The sequence below is a fragment of the Centruroides vittatus genome, unplaced genomic scaffold, assembly GCF_030686945.1.
Source record: "Centruroides vittatus isolate TY-2023 unplaced genomic scaffold, ASM3068694v2 contig_364, whole genome shotgun sequence".
NCBI classification, from domain to species: domain Eukaryota; kingdom Metazoa; phylum Arthropoda; class Arachnida; order Scorpiones; family Buthidae; genus Centruroides; species Centruroides vittatus.
Genome location: NW_027122188.1, coordinates 1,238,608 through 1,253,335, shown reverse-complemented (window position 1 = coordinate 1,253,335; position 14,728 = coordinate 1,238,608). Strand labels below are relative to the sequence as shown.

At 32.4% G+C, this 14,728-nt stretch overlaps 1 protein-coding gene across 2 annotated transcripts in view; it reads left to right on the top strand.

Moving 5' to 3' along the window:
• The first annotated feature begins 11,684 nt into the window (after positions 1-11,684).
• LOC136975085 (uncharacterized) overlaps positions 11,685-14,728 on the top strand; it is a 46,864-nt gene continuing 43,820 nt past the window's right edge. For both annotated transcript variants that reach the window (XM_067270085.1, XM_067270086.1), the window contains exon 1: positions 11,685-12,976. In XM_067270085.1, coding sequence (XP_067126186.1) covers positions 11,777-12,883 — 1,107 coding nt within the window. In that variant the 5' untranslated portion in view covers positions 11,685-11,776 and the 3' untranslated portion in view covers positions 12,884-12,976. The remainder of the gene's footprint in view (positions 12,977-14,728) is intronic.

The following is a 14,728-nucleotide window of genomic DNA, read 5'->3' as shown; positions in this document are numbered from 1 at the left end:
CAAAATCATAAATTCGGTTCAATACAGACCCATGACCTAAAACATATCATAAATACTGTCAAAGAAATTCTGATTCCAATGATAAGTAAATTCAATGAATGTTACAGATAAAAGTTGTGCATGTAGCATGTAGAAGTACACTTTTTCGTGATATGTCTCTTATTCTTCACTAAGTAAAATGATTCTATGAATCATTACCTTGGCCGAATTGGCGAAATTCATTTTACGTCACAAGTCGACGTCTTTGAATGCTGTGGTATTCAAATAATATGTTAAAATTATCAGTGAACTTTCTGTAAAATATTCTATAAAAGAACTGTATTTATAACTTACATTTATATTTAAATGTCGACGTAAAATATATAATTTTCGATTTTAAATGATTTTAATTTGAAAGCGAATCAAAGTAAATATTGATGTTTAAATATAGTAGCATTGATATATGTTAATTCTTTCAAATGACTCAATTTTGAAAAATTAATCGATAATATTTAATAATAACAAGAAGAAAAAAAACATTTATATTTTAATATTTAATCGATAAAAACTAATTTTTAAAATTAAAATAAACGTTCCCTTTTTAATTTAATTAACAGAAGTTATCGATTTTGCTAAACTTGTGTTTTCTTGTTAGCCAACAGGCCGAATCATTTCATTGCGATAAACTATCGGACGAATCTACAGTATATTATTGTTTTCCTAAGGTTCTATCTTCCCAATCATCTGCTACAGTATCGACTACACTTCCAATATCAATTTTAATCAATTATACAATATCCGATACAACTGTATAATGTCTCAAAGAGATTATTTTATGCATTACCTTTCTTTACTCAAAGATTATTATTTTTAATAGTAATATTCTTCGTTGTAAATCAAAATTTTGTAACTGTACATAGGTTTTTAATTCGCGTATGACGGATCGTGTATACATTGGTTGTACTGTACTGTACTGTACATTACGTAACAGGTGCGTAAAAACTAGAGAAACAACCTTTCGGGACAAAATAGAATAAGCAATAAATAATAGACAACAAAGAAAGAATAGAAGGAAATTTTCCTTTTTCTTTATTCGAAAGCTTATCTTAACAATCTTTTCTGTGTGATTCGTATCAGTAAATTGTATCAATTATTTTAAGTGGTAATCCACGGAATGTTTTGACATTTTAAACTATATAGGTATCTGAGTTATCGTTGCTAATCAATACATACGTTATACTCAAACCATTTTTATCATATTATAACTACAATTAATAAAAATAAATAAATGTCCTCTATAAATTACTTTCATATTCTTATTTCATAAATTTCAAACAGAGTAAAAAGTTTACTTCTTCGTAATTGTTATACAATTATTGCAAATAAAGCGCGTATTTGTTTTAAAATAATTACATTTTAGTTTTTATTAAAAGTGATATTAAATTATTTCAAACTAATTTTTCAATTGTATTTCTATACGAGACCTACTATATTCTGAATCTATCTAGTTTCTCACAGGAAAATGAGTCGGGATCAACGAGATTATCACGCAACATAAAGAATGCTCGTAGGATCTTATAGAATTTGGAGTAAATTCAATTCGATTCTTATTATTTTTTATGAATATTTCGATCAAAATCATACTTTCTATTTCTATTTAATACTGATTAATATCATTCGGATATCTTCTGATGATAATCGGTAATCGAGACCGATCACGTAGCTCATTAGTAGCCTAAATGAAAGCTTCGCAGATGCGCTAAATCAGGCTAGGAAGATCTTGATTCGATTCTTTTCTAGAAAACCATTCATTGTTCTGATGATCCCTCTTAGTAACTTCAATGAAAGAGGTTACTGGATAAAAATATTGATATCAGACCTATATCGTTGCCATTTGCTCCATAAAGTTAGTTCGTAATGTCGCAAGAAGATTGGGAATAATAAAGATAAATCTACAGATACGACATATCATACTTTCATTACTAAATAGCTTTATTATTTAATTTATTTCTTTGAGGATTATTTACTACTTTAATTTACCATAATACAAAATAAGAATCTGTTTAATTTATATTTTCTATTACCAAAAAACATTTCATTGGACGAACCAATCAAAAATTTTGAACTCATTTCCGAGAAGGTTAATTATCGGTTCTAATGAATGAGCGATATGATCGGCAACTATGCTTCAGTCCTTTTACCCATAGGAAACTCGGTGCCTGTTTGGAGACTGAATTGGTCCCGCAATCTCTCAGAAAAGCTCAAGATAATCCATCACCTGATTCGATCTCAGATGAGATCCGAGATCGATTCCATGATGGATTAGTGAAAGGTGTATCCATATAAATGTAAGCCTACATCTTCTCTAGGAAGGAACGTTTCTTATTTTTCTTTCCTTTTTTTGCTACAGATTTACGTTACAAAGCGTCAAATATTTTTTCATCGATTGCATTAACGGGGGGAATTAGTTTAATGTAACAAACAGTTATGGCAAACCCCACAGGAAATGTGATTAGAACAATTTTTGCTTTAACGTAAGTCCTGAAAAGAAAGTGAAAAAAAAATAAAGAAGTAAAATAAAAGTTTCAAGATTTTAAAACATAAAAAATAGCATTCGGTTGGTCTGTAGGATCCGAAAATAGATTGTGGTATATCTTGCTAAAATAAAACGAAAATAAACTCGTGTATTTTTTAAAAAAAATGAAAAAAAGTCGATTTAAACTTGACATCGATAAGATGAAGTCGAGTTTTTACGTGATCACTTCTTTGAAAATAAATTCTTCGTTCGTACTTTTCGTGGATATTAAAAACCGACTCACATGAGTGATCGAGTTTTTAAATTTGTGTTAAAACCTCTGCCATTTGACAAAATTAAAGTAAGTGTAATAAAATCTTAATGATTAAAATAAAATGAATATTTAAATTTTAGCGAATTTACTGATAAGCCAACTTAATAAATTCTTGAATAATCACATTTCAATTGGAGATTTTTTATAAAAGATATTTAGATTAGCACCTAAAATTGACTCTAATTTAGAGTGAATTATTTAAATTATACTTTTAAATAATAAAATTGTTTTTAATCATTTTAATCTGTGGTAAAATAGTAATATTTTAATAGAGGTCTTTATTCGTTTATAAAGTATCTAAATAACACGTCATATGGGAACTATAAAGGACTCGTATCGAGTAAAATTAACTCGAAAGAGTCGAGATACAACTGCACATCCCACATGAGTTCGTAAGCAAACTGTTTTAACACACATTGGACTATATTGTATTCTGTTGATTTATATGAGCAATTAGCCTTCCATTTATATTTAGCAGAAGTTTTTGAATTTAAATTTATGGCATTCAAAACAATTATTCTACATAGATTAATCTATCTTAAGAAATAATAACGCTAACTAACGATTAGACGTATAGCACAAAGTTAATATAACGTGCTATCAAAATCTATACTTATTGCTTATGTTGTATCTTTTAAAATTAGTAATATTACAATATTTTAAATTAATATTTAAAAATTACAATTAAATCAGTTGATACTTTATATTACAAAAAAGCAGACTTCTGAATGTAAAACATACATAAAATATGAAATATAATATAAATTAGAAATAAAAATACAATGGAAACGATTACATAATGTCATTTCTAATGTTTCTTTCTAGAATAATAAGTAATTGGCATATAAAATATATTTATAATCACATTAAATAAGCGCATTTCTAGCAGGTGATGCTCTAGTAAAGTTTGGATATTTCTCTTGGTAAGTTTTAATCGGTTATTAAATATATTTTTACAAATAACAGACCCCCTCATTCCCTATGGGTACGTTAAATCGAGGGTTTACTGCTCTACATCAGTGGATTAGATGGTCTCGGGATTAGCCGTATGATCTATATCAGTCGATGTAGATTCACCACGGAAGTCCCACATTACCGAGTGAATACAGAATAAAGCTTATAGTGTTAAATTATTGTAATAGAAATTTATTTCCAACAAGATACTAAAATGTCTGAGAAGTAATAAATTTATATTTTAGCGTGAATAATTAATTTCTATATTTAGAATTAAAAGGCTGATAATAGAATTTTAAAAATTCTTTAGTCACGCAGATCGAATTACTTCATTACACATTATCATTAAAATTGCATTTTATGAAACCCGAGAACTCGAATTTTAGCGATTACCTTCCTTTTATTCAAATTGATTTCCATAAAAATACCGAAATTTGAAAATTTTAATAGAGTAATAATAAGCTCGATATTGTTTCTCGGCGCCATTAAAGATAGAATAACTGATAAGACCAACGAAGTTTATTAAGTATAAGAGTGGAGGCTGGATACCATTTAGATCCAAACGTAAAGTAAAAATATAAAATGATAACGTCTTATATTTGATATTATTATTGTTAATGTTTCTTGCATGCAAATCGGCTTAGCAAATAATACCAGGCAAATTATTTGACTAGATTCTGTCATTACTCGATAGCCTTAAAGAAAAATATCGGTTAATTCTATCTAGAATACGTCTTCTTTTTTGATTTAAAATGGAAAATGTTTCCGAAAGTATTAAACAGTTTATTTTTTTTATACGAAGAATACGAGATAAGGGTTTTAATTAAAAGAACGCCATTAGTCGATACTCCGTGGAAAAGGCTCTGCAGATAAAAGACGTAGTTGCCGTAGAACAGGTGCGATGAACACAATAAAAGAAGAACTAAAGCATTCAACCAAGTATCTATTGAACATGACAAAACCAGAGAACTATAATTATCTAACCAAGACTCTAAACACCACTTCTTGCATTCATTCCAAATAGATAATCTTTCCTTCCACGGAGGAAAAAAAATGGCTCGTATTCCAATTAAAAAATATTTTAAGGAGGCAACAAATGCGTATAATTAAATATTTCGTAAATTATAAACCGCTGGAGACATTTTTCAAAACGATAATAAGTTACGACGATATTTATGGGTGTAAGGAAGGAATTGTTTTAGTTAAAATCCGGAGTCTTATTCAAATTAAAAAGCCAGTTAATTAGTATTAAGCTAAAGTTTGTTTCGACCTAAATAGATAATCGGTTGTTGATGTTAAGTCGGCAATTTGAAGTTAATAAAGTAATTATAAAAGCAATTTTCTGGGATAACTTGGAGTTTACATTATCCTATTCATCGATATAAAAGAAAAAAAGAGTAAACACTTTATATTTTAAGCGGAAGTTAATTCGCTTGTTTAAAATTGGCTATATTTATTTAACATATGTCGTAAATGCCATCTAGCGGAAAGTTTGCGAACTATATGGGGTGACATTCTCCATTTAAGGTCAACAATTCTGGTAGAGTGGATAATGTCGTCATTGAATAGCTTGTTTTCTATTGGTTTCTGTGCGGTTACCTAGGCGACGTCAGTGTCGGGGCGATAGCAACTTGTTACTGGCCCGAACTGAAAATCTAATATGTTGTCAGTTGTTCGATGGCGATATTGAAAGAAGTGGAAAGCCGGGATATAGATAACTGATATCTGAGATCGGACCTAAACATCTGGATAAACACACTCCGGGCCATAGATGGGACGCAATGGCTCGATTTCGTAAACACTCGGTTGGGGAGGGAACTCTTAGGATATTTGTAAACGGAGATAACTTAATGAAATTTCTAAAGACAATAGTGAAAGTGTCTTTCGGAGCGAAACAAGTTCCGCACAAGTTGCCATTTCTCTTCCGTGATGCGGCCGAGCAGCTGCAGCGGCATAGATAGCGAAAGGCTGCCTTTACTTACATCTTCTCCAGGTAATGACATGATAATTTAGACACGTGACGTACGTGAGGCGATAAGAAGTCGCATATCGGACGATTTATGTGGGCGAAGTGTAGCAGTTTAAAAGCTAGAAAGAACTCGACGCAATATATTCGGCATTGGCTTCGTCCAGATGGTGCTGTGGGGAGTCGCCATTTCTGTTTTGATGGCAAAATGTGAGAAAGACATTAATCATCCACTCCGAAGGTCAAAAGCGCTCGCGTGTTTGATGATAAACTGAAAAATTGTACCCGAGGCACCTACTTGATGTTCTTTATTCGCTAGAATTGAAAGAAAATTTGATATTCGATATTCTGATATACTTGACCGACGTCGAAAATTGAATCAAAATTCGACAATTTATCACTTTTAATGTTCTATCGAAAGTTAAAATTCCGAATTGTTTGTGACAGAAGAGCTAATTATAATGCGGCTGACGATAAATTACACTTCTTTTTTTCTTTTCTTCGCCCACTTTCGCGGCTCGTTTTACAAATGTTTTAAAAATTAATCGATTTAATTTGCCTAATGAATATCGAGAAGGCCAATATCTCTAACTTTCAACGCGTAATATTAACGATGTTCAAAACACCGTTAATGTCTTATCGGCCAATTATGTGCAAATATAATGAATACTCTTTGAATAATACGCTACATTATCGCCAACTATCCGCTTTATATTGATAATCCTGGCGTATAAATTTTGCCATCCTCTTCTTTCCATACAAATGAGCGCCATTTTAAATAACATATATATAACTAGTATTGTTATCGTATTGTTATCACTTAATATAACAAAATTATAAATGATTTTTTCCTTCGATTACCGATTACCGGGTGATAATAAATGCCCCAGAAAAAAGAAAACTTACTTATTTAAAATATACTCTGTAGACAGACTACAAGAATGAGAAATTTACATTTTATTGATATTTAACATCAATATTATGAGGACATAAACTGGAAATTGGATTTAGAGTACATTACCCTCGGTTACTATTAAATTAATAATTTGTTATCGGCTACTCATCTGTATTATGGTCTTTGAAATTGGATGAGTAAAATTCGCGTCGCTTGTTTGTCTTTAGTTCAAAAATCTCGCATTTCAAAAGGCGATTGGTAAGGATTTTTCTTTAAAAATCTTCACAAAGGTAACGATGATGATAATATTTTATGGAAATGATTTCGATAATTTTGATCTTTAATTCGGAATAAAGCGGATGATCGATTTTTATGATCATTTAACGAAACAGATGACCATCAATCAAATCGATCAACCGTAAGAAATTTTTTAAACTTTATAGATTTAATATTTAAAAAAATATTACGTAATTTGTATAAATTTTGTATTCGAAACAGATTATTCTCCTTAACACGAAAGCATTTCCACTCGAATTAGAAGTTTTGCTACCAACTGCATAACCCTCCTAAGATTTACTTAAAACCGAAATCTCCGTTTCTTATTCAAGCGTTATGCATCGCAATTCACTCTCTTCAGTTTTAGCGACATTCGTAGAATAAAAAAAATCTCATTAGTGGTCTCCATTTACATATCATTTACCGAATCGCGCCTTTCAAACTACTACTTTAGCACATTTCTACTTTTGAATATGCAAGGAGCTAGATCAACTCACCCACATAACTTACTACAAGCTACGTCATTTCAAAATTGCGTTATAAATTTATAAATAACGTTAATTTAATTACAATTTTATGCAATTAAAAATACATTTTATTTTAAAAACCATCAATGAATTTTTAGAAGATTAAGATAAGAAAAATTCCTCCGTCTTTCGGGTTTACGCCAGTGAATATTAAACGATTTATTTCTTCCGATAGATTTTTTATATAAAAATCAAATGACGTTATAATATATTAATATTTTATAATATGACCTTAAAAAATGATCTAAAATGGCGCTTGTTAGATGCACTTTTTTTTTTGTCGCTGATTTTCCCAGCAGCGTAATCAAATTAGACATTTGCACAGGGATTTGAACATGGAAAAGTAAATCGAACTCTCTTAAAATTCTAAAGTTTTTCCTCCTCTCTCCATTTACGATTTTCTTGATGGTGTATGCGCATTTATAACACGAAATACCTAGCATAATATAAACGAATTTTATAAATATTCGATTGTCTCCGTGTTTTATATCCATGGAAATTGGCGATGGCTATACCTACAATAATTCTATTCTATTTCCAAAACAGGAAATTGAGTCAAACGAGGCACGTGTATGACACAAATCGGTAAATATTATTATAAAGAAATAAAGTCAAATAAATTATTTTTAACTGCATTTTTTCTTTATATATATATATAGGCCTATATATTGAATTATAAATATTTTTTTTTCGTACGATTACGAAATTATCTCATTAATTTATGAAGATGATAATGTTAATTAATTAATTATTGTTAATTTTTAAATAAGCTAATTAAGTGTTATAAAAGCTCACATATGAAATCACAATATTAATTTCTTTTTTTGTTTTCCTGTTTTCTAATATTAATTTTCTTAATAATATTCAATTTTTAAAAGTTTATTTCGAAAAATATATGATTTATTAATTATATTTAACACTTAAATTCACAGACAATCGGCTTTAATCGCCAGTTTACGATTCGGTAAACTGATCTTTTGAATTAGTTGTGGAGTTTTCGTGGAGAATTAATCAAAATCCGATTCCATAAAAACATCAATGTGACACAGAAATTAATTTAGTATATTCATTTATTTAATTTCAATTAAATAATTAGGTGTATGCAGAGTAGACCCACGTAGCCAATATTTTAAAATAATTCGTTAGGCGATCATATAATTAGCTAAAATATTAAATCTTACGAAAGATCGATCGAAATAACACATTATCCGTAAACTATACGATTAATTCGAATTAATGTTATTAAAATTTAATTAAATAAATCGAAGAATCGAGTTAAAAACGTAACTCGATACAGGACCCTTATAGAGTTATGAAATTATATTTATTAAAGAAAAATTGAATGTAAATTCTTAATATTATTTTTTAAAATACGATCTTAGCAAAGAATAATGAGTTAAATAATAAAAATAAGAAATAAAAAAATGAAGAGAGAGAGATTATTAAAGTCGACTCTTACTCCAACGGTGTTTCTCGTGTATAGCAAAGAGGTAAGAGGGAAAATAGAAAGCGATAAATAAACTAAAGCTACCAAATGGATTTTATAGGTTATATTTAGTTTCTAGATCGCCTCTTGTGTCTTTTAAAGTTATTTTGGAACACTTTCTTGTGAGATGAGCATTTTCGAGCAATAAAATTGACCGTTAAGGATCCAAAAAGTTGGTTACGTCTCGTCGCAAGTTCTTTTTTTTGCGGTTTTATACAACTCACTACACGAAATTATTCGCGATATTTTACTCCGTTTTTGATATTTTTTTTTCAATTTTTAAACGAATTCATATTTGCTAGATAATAATTCCGATGCGACAGAAATATTTTTACTACACGTTCGTAAAATTCTCTTTCGTGAAATCATTTTTATATTGAACGTGAACCGATAATTTCGATTCCTTCACGACTTCGGCTATTATTTTTTTTTTTTTTTTTTAGTAAAATCATTTTTGCATTTTCCTCTTACTAATATTTTATTATATATAATATTCTATTTCTTCGCATTATAAAAAGAAACATAAAAATTTTCTCATTTATATACATAAAAAATAAATCCAATTGGTACGAACTAAAGAGAAAGGAAAGCAAACATAGTAAAAGCACGCAGTCTATCGATAAAATCGAATGTATAATATTTTTTTAACATTTTAAACGTTATAACATTAATAAAATATGGCAAAAAAGATTCCTTTTGTGAAGTCAAAATACCCCCACAATGCTTCAAATTATGTGTAAAGTTATTTAAATGAGAACGATCTAGTTTCTGGCACGAGGGCTTAGCTGCAATTTCCAAACAAATTATATGTTTTCGTTGATTTAATACTGGAGATTGGTTTCCAGGTAGAAATCACTCAGTCGACCATGTTTTCGATACACTCCACCTGCTCTAGAATTTCCGAGTGGAATTTCCCTTGGCATGAACTTACGAGTGTGCTAGCAGAGCGATAGCTCCGTCACGGGATATTTACTACAGATGACGTATCCGCAAGAATTTTTACATTTCTCCATTGCTCTTACTATATTTAATGTCTGTAGAAATGAATTACTTTTTTCTAAGTTTTAAAAATCCGAAGAAATTTATTTAAGTCATAAATATTTATTCATAAAAATGCGAAGAAAGTCGGTACGTTTACGAGTGGATGACGATGATTTTCGGTGTTAGATGCTCCATATTTCTACCGATAGCGATTCGATAAACAGATTTCACCGACAGGTGAGAGCGTATGAAGGAAAGTCGACTTTACTCCACCCATTTTCTTGACTACAAAGTATCCGAATGGACCACCCAGATCCGGAGAATCGCCCCACCCAGCCTAATTACAAACAGGATTTTCGAGTGCATTTTCAACATCGACCGGGATAACAGTTAATTATTCGACTCTATTATTGTTATGCTCGTACGTAATCGACTCATCTTAGTTACATTCATGCTTGTTGACGGCTGGCTTTATGTTATGTTAAATGGCCCCGATGAGCCGATTACGGAAATGCCTTTTCGTAAATTTTTAAAGATTCCGTGCCGTAAAACTCCTATCCGTCTAATTAAACCAACGTTAATTTACTTGTTTCGATATTCGAATTACACGCTTCCCGGCAAGATCCGGCAAGAAAATTAATATTCTTACTATCGATTCGAAGCCGGCATTTCCGGAATAAAGTTACATTTTTTGACGATTTATCGAAAAATATTCGTAAATTCGCCGATTCGCCCAACAGAATTTAATTTTTAACGTACAAAAAAAAATTTCCAATTCTTCGAATATATATATATATATATATATATTTTTTTTAATATTTCTTTCTTCGTCCTCACTTGTCGTTCGATTCTTTGTTATATATAAGTTTAAAGTATGGATTTTTCCACCGTTATTTAAATATTTTAAAAATAGTTACTTAATGGCGCGAATAAGGTTCGGTGCTTTAATTTACGAGAAGGCATTAAAGAACGCTTTTAAATAACGAAATTTATAACCAGATATGGAGCCGCTTTTTATAAAAATGGCAGCAATCAATCGACAAACGATTGTTATTTGCCTAATAAATGTGCACTAGAGCATTTATCGGATTTGCATATTTTCTCGAAATATACTCGCTAAATGGAAATGTAACCATTCTTTTTCTTTCTTACATCCAAACCTGGATGAAGACGTAACGTTTAAAGCGTAAAAACCCCCTTTAGACTAGTATTTTGGCCCTTTAAAATGATCAAAAAATGACGCGAACTTATCCGTCGCCACGTCTTAAAGTATAAAGTCGTGATTATTAATTTAAAAAATAAATTTTTTTTAATATTAATTTATTAATGTTATTTTTGTTTAGAAAATTAAATAGCAATTCGTGGTCCAGTTTATTTGCATATTCAAGAAGAGGAAATAAATTATTTATAAGGTTGCGCCTAGAACGATCTAAGTGTGATATTAGCCTGGGTAAAGTGGCGTAGAATTCTTTAATTTCTGACGGTCGTACTGTACACATAGCAGCAAAGCATGTAAAAGGAAATTCGTCTGCTTAGTTAGAATGCCGCCGGCAGCGACGCCTGATCGCAGTTTTCTCGTGTATTTTATAAAGCGGAATTTATAGGTTAGATGCGAGCCATAATCCTCGTCTGAATGTGGATAACGCGCGTGTTATAAGAGGTATCGACGAGAGAAATAATTAGGAAAAAGAAGATTCCAGGTAGTTCACCTGTCACCCGACCACCCTGAAGGGAGAGTGAGCTGATCTGGCGCATGCGTGGTTGGGCTGGATGCTACTGACTGCCGACCGCGTTCTGTCAATTCCCAGGAAACTCTGAGCTTGTGTCTGCTGTCATGTGACGGGTCCGACTCAAAATTCGAATATGAACAGTGCCGCTGTTATAGGTCGCCAGCTTAGACAACAAAATACAGGAAGATCGGGACCGGGGCAACCGGTGACACCCGGAAGAAGGCCACGTGCTTCGTCTCATCAACAATCGAACCAAAAAGGAGAACAAGGTGAGAAAATAAGCCGTTGGGAACAATTTCGTAATCAGGTTACCCCTCAATGTTTCTGGGCCGTTTGTAAAGCGCTGAGTTGTGGTGTCTTCCTGTTGTCGGCCGGAATGGCGATGTCTGTTGTGGGATTCTACGCAGAACCTCTTTCGACCGAAGCGGTGAACGAGAACAACAAGACTGTCCGAGTGTTGGACCAAACTCGTCAATATCATCTTCATAACTTGACGTACGTGGGACCAGTCATCATGGGTTTAGGCGGATTTGTCTTGCTGGCCGTCTGTGTGATGAACTGCGACGGTCCGGAGACCGGTGGTGCTAAAGTGGTGCCCATTAAGAACGACAAACCCCTAACTAACGACATTCAGTTGTTGGATAAATCGAAGCTTAACGGACCCGCTCTAACGGGACCGTACTTGTGTGTTCCCGGTGTACCCGTGCAGAATAACGTGGTTATTCCCGCCCCGCGACCAAAGTGTCCGACTCAACAGGTGACACATCCGGGCCCGGCCGTTCGACCAAAACTTCCTCTGCCCATCAAAGATTCGCCTTCGTCTTCCGATACGAAAACTTGGGAAGTCGAAGTGGTGGATTTAGTCCCGTCTCCGCAAGATTTGCAGCTGACCGATCCGGATGGCTGCGACACACCTCGACCGTCGTCCGTCTCGTCGATGGACATGGAATTATACTTGGCTTCTTGTCCTATCACCGTCAGGGTTCAGATAGAACCGCGTTACTTGGCGTCGATGGAGAGTTTGTCAGACAGTGACATGTCGGAATCCGCCGTCTTGTCTTGTCCCCTGTATCGTGAGCAAGGTGTTCCTCTCTTACAGCAGACTTCCAGTCCCAATTCCTCCCCCGAGCATATGGAAGTACCACTTTTAAAACGTGATACCAACAGGAGACTGTTGGGTTCGTCTCTGCACCAGTCTGGTAGAGGATTAGATGCCCATATGGGAGATCTTTTCACTTAACAATCGAACGTCAAAGACGGATGATGTGAACGATAAATTATTGTCTATCATTACCAGACGGGCAGGTGAGGGAAGTCCTCCACCTAAAACCATGTAAGTAATCAAATTTTCTATTGATACATCAATTATCTTTTTTCTACTCGTAACGGGACGTTCTTCTTAAATTAATTTAACTCGAGGATAAATTCATTTTTACTTTAATTAATATTCCTGTAGACTTTAAAAGGCGGAGGGCGATAACTATCGCGTTAAGATTATAATTTCCGACCGAACTAAACCTTCTGTCTTCGTTTTAAATAATTATATGAAAATTTATAAGGAAAACATTCAAAATCCAATCTGCTAATTAATTCATTTCGGGTTTTGTTTTATATAATTTATCTGCAAACCTTAAAGATATATCTGTCCAATCTACTCAGAAAATTTAATTTTTCCATTTTGTTTCAATAAAATACAAAACGAATTACCTTGTGATGGAAAACAGCTCGGGGAAATCTTAACCAACAAAGTTTTAAAGAAATCATTAAAAGTAATTTTGCTGAAGGACACTACTCGACCGAAAATATATTACTTCGCATATCTATGCATTTGTATATTTAAAGATAACATTCTTGAGCCGAGACGATACTTTAACATCCGAGTTATTAAATTTCATAAAGTGGAAATAGTTCTTAATATCGGAATCCAAACAAAACGTAAGGATCGAAGTTGTCGAAAGTCTTATTTAGATATATATCGTTTCCTCCATTGTTCCACCTTCGATCCGTGTGCTTTGTACTTAGAGTTAAAGGGCCGTTTGTATAAATCAAAAAGAAACATTTTCGGACAAAAATAAAAAGAGCAGACGTAGTCTCATTCGACATTTCTGCATCTATATGGTAATTTTCATCGATCTGCAGCGATCTTTTCGTTTGCTTTCATCGGATTAAATACACCACAAAGTTTTCGTTATGAGTAGATACGGATCTATCTGGAAAATTCACGTCAGAAGCCTTTTCAATACGGTTGTTTGTCCGCCAACTAATCTGCTGCTGCAAGCCGGATATGATGGGGTCTGCAGGAAATTTGAAGCATTAGTTTAGCTTCCTTTTACAACAGTTAAGCGAAAGTACGCCTCGTGTTTTATATAACTTTATATATTAAATCGAAATCGTTGCTATACATTAAGCAGAAATTAACCCCAGTAAAAGTAATCCCATCAAATTAGGCGCGTGAAAATTGATTCAGGTTGTCAATCTGTTCCCAACTTAACTTTTGTTAGACACATCAACATTGATTAAGCAATTCGGTATCTTTTTTAATGTCAAACGTACATTTACCAATCATTAAATTTTTTTTATATCATTCAATTAGTCACTAGCAGAGCAGAAATGTTTAACCTGACATAACGATTCGGTAATAATCACCCTACCGAATAAAATTTTAAATCTCTATTTTATTATAGAAGTGAATTTCAAAATTTTCCACTTTTCTCAATCACATTTTTGTGTTTCCAATTGTTTAAAAAAAATGGCAAATCGGATAGAGATGATAAAGCAGTCTCCTTTTTATCACATATATATATTTTTTCCCTTTTCTTCTTAAGAGTAACTCGAATTTCGGCGCGTAATTCTGTTGTTATTATAGAAAAAAGGAAGCTGGTGTTGCAAAATCTCAGAAAATAGGCTTTCGAAGGATGTATACAGAATTTCGTAGATGATGACGCGTAGCGCCCGAGGCATTCCAAGCAAACTTAAATGACTGGACCATACACTGACATGTGCCTCCAGCTTATTTATGAAATGAAGATTTTGAATTTTCATTAAATTAATATATAATAAATCAATCCAGAATTATTATTATTAT